Source organism: Quercus suber, unplaced genomic scaffold (assembly GCF_002906115.3).
Source record: "Quercus suber isolate HL8 unplaced genomic scaffold, Cork oak 2.0 scaffold_206, whole genome shotgun sequence".
NCBI classification, from domain to species: Eukaryota; Viridiplantae; Streptophyta; class Magnoliopsida; order Fagales; family Fagaceae; genus Quercus; species Quercus suber.
The window spans coordinates 1,093,384-1,099,928 of NW_027069664.1; the positions used below are offsets into that span (position 1 = coordinate 1,093,384).

The window sequence follows — 6,545 nt, forward strand, 5'->3', positions numbered from 1 at the left end:
GGCCATAACTTTTGATCCAACCGTTTGATTTTCAGGTTCTCTAGTGTTCCAGAAACTACACATCCGGCCCTTTCCAAAGACACCAAGATTAACCAAATCTAAGTCCAAAAGGCCTCCATCAAGCCATTCCAAGTTGGTGGCCACTAAGTGGTTGTCGAAGCTGAAGAGTCACCTTTTTAATATAAATACCCTTAGACCCCCCCTCAAATAAAATTTAAAAAAAAAAAAAAGAAATTGGGTAATTCGGAGGCAATTTTCCACAGTTTCGAGCTAGTCTCCATGATTTCCAAAGCTTCAAAACTCAAGTTAGTATGGCGTTCTACTACTTTAATGGCTGCCAAGGAGATGCTCAAATTTTGCTATCAGTTAGGCCAAGGCCTCAATGCCATAGGACATGGAAATGCTTCTCTGATTGAACTCCCAGACAATAAAGGAGGATTCGGTCTAGGCTACGACCCCTCCGATGAAGAAATTTTCTAGGCTTCTAGAGGAAAGAAAAGGAAGTGCACTGGCCAAGGGATGTCCATTCCCCACGTCAAGGTCACTTTTCCGATTCTGGTCGAGGTCATCAGATCAGAAATGGCACAGGAATCATGCGAGGAGGACTCAGATCTATCTTGTCTCATCCGCTTATGTCATGAAGAATTCTCAATGAATGTCGTCATATCCCCCGAGAATGATCTGACTTCTACTATTAGGCCCTTTTGTGACAAGCGAGACAGTAGGTCATTGGACCTTCGAGCCTTGCTTTGTGGTTACACCGGCTGGGTAAGGAGTGTTCCATCATCGTGTGGTTAGGTCCTCCAATTGCCCGAAAGAGTTGGAATAGCATATCTAGTTTGTTTTGCATGTTTATTTCCTATTTTCTACATTACTTGTTTGTATTTTCCCAATTTATTTCCCAAAAAAAAAAATCCCTTTTATCATTATCAAGCATGAACTTTGTTATCCCCCTATCTATAACTCATTAATGAAATTATCCAACATATTATTCAGGAAATTCTTGCATTTATATCTTTATTTGCTTTCCTATGAATATGTGTGTGCAAATTATCTTATGTTTCTTTGTATATGTTTGGTTCTATAGGATCTATTCTAATTCCCAAGCAGGTACATCGACCTATTACCATAACGAGGATATTGATGATGTGTATGAGACAATAGAGTTGGATCACAATGTTGAAGGATTAGAGGAGATTCTAAATTTACCTCATGATATTTTGGAAGCTCTAAATAGAGAGAGCAAAGGGTACAGGCCCAATATAGAAGAAACTGAAGTGATTAACCTTGCCAATGAATGAGAGAATGAAAAACTCGTCAAGATTGGGGTGAACTTTCCTAAAGACATTAAGCCTGAGCTCATAGTGCTACTCAAAGAGCTCAAAAAGATATTTGCTTGGACCTACCAAGATATGCCAAGGTTAGATACTGTGATTGTTGTGCACAGAATTCCAATTAAACTCAAATTCCCCCCCCCCCAACCAGTGCGGCAAGCCCTTCGAAGGATGAAATCTAAGATCATTTTGAAGATCACGGAGGAAGTAGAAAAGCAGTTTGAAAGCCGGTTTCCTTACCACGATAGCCTATTCAAATTGGGTCGCCAACATTGTTCCCATGCCTAAGAAAGACGGGAAAGTACGCATATGCATTGATTATAGAGATTTGAACCAGGCTAGCCCCAAGGACATTTTCCCATTACTGCATACCAATACACTAATCGATAATACCACTACCAACATGTTCTTCTCCTTTATGGATGGATTCTCGAGTTATAATCAGATCAAGATGGCCAAAGAATACAAAGCCAAGATAGCATTCACAACTTATTAGGGAACCTATGCATATGATGTCATGCCATTCGGCTTAAAGAATGCTAGTGTTACTTATCAGCAAGCCATGGTAACCTTGTTCCATAATACAATGCATAAAGAGATTGAAGTCTATGTAGACGATATGATTGCCAAATCCCGCACTTCTAAGGATCATTTGATAGATTTGAGAAAGCTGTTCAAGCGCCTTATCAAGTACAGATTGAGACTAAACCCTAACAAGTGCGTCTTCAGAGCTAGTTCAGGGAAATTGCTTGGCTTTATGGTTAGCCAAAGAGGAATCGAAGTGGACCCCGCAAAAGTCCAAGCCATCTGGGACATGCAAACACTACAAAGCAAGAAACAAATTTGCAACTTCTCAGGAAAGGTCAATTACATAGCTCGTTTCATAGCTCAATTAACCGCCACATGTGATCTGTTGTTCAAGCTCTTAAAGAAAGACACATAGATAGAATGGACAGATGAGTGCCAAGCAGCCTTTGACAAGATCAAGCAGTATTTGTTAAACCCTCTTGTTTTGGTTCCCCCAACACCGAGATATCCGTTAATCCTTTACCTAGCGGTACAAGAAACCTCCATGGGCTGCATGTTAGGCCAATTAGCTGAGCCTGACTAGAAAGAAAGGACGATTTACTACTTAAGCAAGAATTTCATCAGTTATGAGATCAACTACATTGCCATTGAGAAGACGTGTTGCGCCTTAGTGTGGACCTTGCATAAATTACAACAATACATGCTCTACTACACCACGTGGCTCATTTCCCGTATGGATCCCATTAAGTACATTTTTGAAAAGCCAACTCTTACAAGAAAGATCTCCCGTTGGCAAATGCTGCTCTCTGAGTTCGACATTGTGTTTGTGACAAGAAAGGCCATCAAGAGCCAAGCCATAGTTAACTGCCTAGCGGACCAGCTGCTAAATGATCCAGAACTTTTAGGATCCCTCTTCCCTGATGAGGATGTCATGGCACTAGAGCCAGAACTAGACAATGTGGAACCGTGGCGTTGGAAGCTTTATTTCAATAAAGCCGCCAATTCTACTGGAAATGAAGTGGGAGCAATTTTAGTTTCCCCCAACAGCCAGCAAATCCCTATTTCAATCAAGCTGAATTTTGATTGCACCAATAATACCATAGACTATGAAGTGTGCATAGTCAGCCTGCAAGTGGCCCTAGAGTTCGGTGCCTATAACTTAAGTGTCTTTGGAGATTCCCTGTTGATCATCTCCCAAATTGAAGGAAAATGGCAAGCCCGAGGCACCAAGTTGATTTCGTATCAGAAATGTGTCAACTACTTGATTTCGAAATTCCAAGACATCACATTTGCCTATTTGCCCCGAGCATACAACCAGTTTGCAGATGCCTTGGCTGCCTTGGCTAGCATGGTCAAGTTATCAGAAGGAGATGATATATGGCAATTGCATATAGAAGTCCGTGGCATCCCAACCTATTGCATGAACATTGAAGAATGCATGAGTGTTGAAGTCAAAGCCGACGGAAAGCCATGATACCACAATATCAAGGCTTATATCAAGAACAGTGAATACCCGTCTGATGTAACGGACAATGAAAAGAAGTTTATCCGACACATGGCTTGCCAATTTTTCTTGAGTGGAGAAGTCTTGTACAAGAGGAACCACGATTTTACCCTACTTTCATGCATAGATGTCTCTAGGCTAATCATCTGATGGAAGAGATGCATGAAGGCCTACTCGGAGCTTATGACAGTGGACCCCTATTGGCCCGCAAGATTACAAGAGCCAGTTACTATTGGCTCACCATGGAAAGTGATTGCATTAAACATGTAAGGACATGCCACCATTGCCAGCGCTATCAAGACAAGAAGAATGCTCCTCATCAGCCTTTGCACTCTTTAGCAGCAACGTGGCCCTTCTCAGCTTGTGGTATGGATGTAATTGGATCCATGATTCCGAAAACTTCAAATGGTCATGAGTACATCTTAGTGGCCATTGATTATTTTCCAAAGTGGGTGGAAGCCACTTCATACAAAAGTGTTACTCAAGTAGTGGTAGCCTTGTTCTTAAAACATAACACTATTTGCCGCTAGGCATGCCAAGAGAGCTCATTACAAATAATGGGGCAAACCTCAATGGGAAAATGATCCAGCAACTCTGCCAACAATTCAAGATCAAGCACAGAAATTCAGCTCCCTATCGCCCTCAGATGAATGGTGCAATGGAAGCTGCTAACAAGAACATAAGGAAAATCTTAGTGAAGATGACAAACACATACAAGGATTCGTACGAGTACTTACCGTTTGCTTCACGCGCGTATTGCACTTCTGTTCATACAAAGCTGTCAAGAGTTGAATGGGCATATACCCGATATGAACAACTGAACATGATAGATGAAAAGCACATGACCGCAATGTGCCATGGACAGTTGTACCAACGCTGCATCGAGCAAGCATTCAATAAGAAAGTTAGACTTAGGGTCTTCGAAAAAGGTGATCTAGTCTTGAAGAAGCATAACTAGGCCATGCCTGATCATAAAGGAAAGTTTGCCCCAACTTACGAGGGCCCATATGTGGTAAAAAAGGCCTTTTCCAAAGGAGACTTGATTCTAGCCGACATGGATGGGCATGACTTCAATATGCCCACCAATTTTGACGCCATCATACCGTACTTTGCATGAAGGAGCCTCTCAGTGCACCTCATTTCCATATTTTTATGTTAACAAAAAACAAAAACAAAAACAAAAACAGAAAAGAACAAAAACAAAAACAAACAAACAAAAAAAAGGAACAAAAAAAAATGTAAAAAGGTAGATATAAATCCCTAAAGGGCGGTCTACGTAAAAGGAGAGCAAAAGAAAAAGTGTGAGATAGCCTACTAGATTGAAAACCTAAAATGGCAATCTAGGAAAAAATTAAGGCAATCAAAAGTCAGTTGAACTACGTGATGACCAGATCCTTCCTAATGGAGGTACATAGGTAGCCATCTTGGTTTGGTCACATCTTAAAAGAAAAATCATTCATTTGAATCCCTTCGGATATATGATCAAGATCTGAAGATTAGATGGATGCAGTGTCCAAGACAAGATATGAAGACACTTTCAAGACCACTCTCTGTCTACAATACTGCCACAACCCGATGGTTTGCTCAAGATGTTCTAGCTCATACCAATAGGAAATGTACCTCAATGGGAAAAGGGAAAGATCCATCTAGAACAGGATGTATCCTTGGAAAAATAATATATTGATAAGTATGGATTTTACATTTATTAGTTATTTGTATAATCTTGCATTTTCAAAGCATTTGCCTACATATTCATTAACATGCCTGTATTGTGCCATTCAATTTCTTTTGTACATTCTGATACCAAAACATGAAACCTCATCTCATAAATATATCCTAAATATCATCATAAACATCTCTCTCCACCATCTCTCAGTTTCTAAGCATGTCTAATAGACTAGACTATGCTTTAAGAACTCGAACAAAAAGAGGAAGGCCTTATGCAATTGCCAAGCAATTTACGAAGAACCTTTCCATACATGGTGGGATATTAACTACATAGCTCATGTGTAGACACAAAATAAGCAGAAAAGAACATTAGCAAGTCAAACATGGCCTAAGCAATCAGACACGGCCTGGCACAATCTCCCAAAACCAGTACAGAGAATCAGGTCATCATAAGCATGAGTGTAAAGTAACTCAACTACATCAAAACCTAGGTCCCTAGTAACCCCTCTGAGTTTGTCATGTGAATGTCGAAGACAAACAAGCTCCCTCTCCATCACGGAATCAAAAGTAGGCCCCTGTCTCTCGATTTCCAGCAAAGCTTGCAAGGTGCCCACCTCTGTAGTAGCAACTCTCAAAGCCTCCTCCCTCTTAGCCAACTCAATCTAAAGGCGACAAAAGGCCAACTATAACTCATTAGGTTCATCGCCCTCTCTTCCATACTCCATGCCCAAAGTGGAATGAATGTAGGCCTCCAGTACTAGCTCCTATGCTCAGCCATTGGCCCTGCTACTATTCTCGGCCTTGCCGGCCTCCAGTGTTGCCCTCTCCTCAACCCAAGTACGATCCAAAGTGGCAAACCTCTGAGTAAGATCCACAAGCTTATCCTCCAGACTCGCAACCCGGGATCTCAGCTGAACACATTCTGCCTCTGTGCCGGGAAGGACTGACCCTCTCCGATCAAGCTCCACCCTAAGAGTAATGAGCTCACTCTTATGTGCACTACTCATCTTCTCAATATCGTTCATAAGGGTATCAGCCAACTCCCTACAATAGTCTCTATCCCTGACGGCCTCCATCAAATCCATAAAGGCCTTCTTAAACCCTGCTCTCAAACTCCAAATTATAGTCCCTCAAAACATCAGCTGGAAGTGGCAACTCGACTGGTAATGATAAGTCAAACACAAACCTGTGATCTCTGGTGTCTCTCCACACTCTAAACTCAATTAGAAAACCACTCCTGGTCATCCCTAGAACAAAGAAGGAAGTTAATGCTCGACTTGTGCGCCTCCCAAAAATCGGAGGCATGCCCTGTCACTACCACATCAACATCCACGCGCCCATACTCGCAAGTGACAACAAAGAGATCACCAAGTCAAGGGATATGCTAGATACCCCTAAATTGTCGCATGGCCATGCCAGAAAATATCCCATGCACCCCTAGATACCTACCAGGGGAATGCCAAGTAAACCAACGCAATGGGTCTACTCCTACCATCTATTGATACCCCACT

The 6,545-nt window shown here is 41.7% G+C and overlaps 1 protein-coding gene across 1 annotated transcript; it reads left to right on the forward strand.

Annotated features, from left to right (window-relative positions):
• Positions 1-2,595: 2,595 nt before the first annotated feature.
• LOC111995813 (uncharacterized) lies at positions 2,596-3,336 on the forward strand. The gene has a single exon (XM_024027752.2). The coding sequence runs from the start codon at positions 2,596-2,598 to the stop codon at positions 3,334-3,336; it is 741 nt and encodes a 246-aa protein (XP_023883520.2).
• The last annotated feature ends 3,209 nt before the right edge of the window (positions 3,337-6,545 follow it).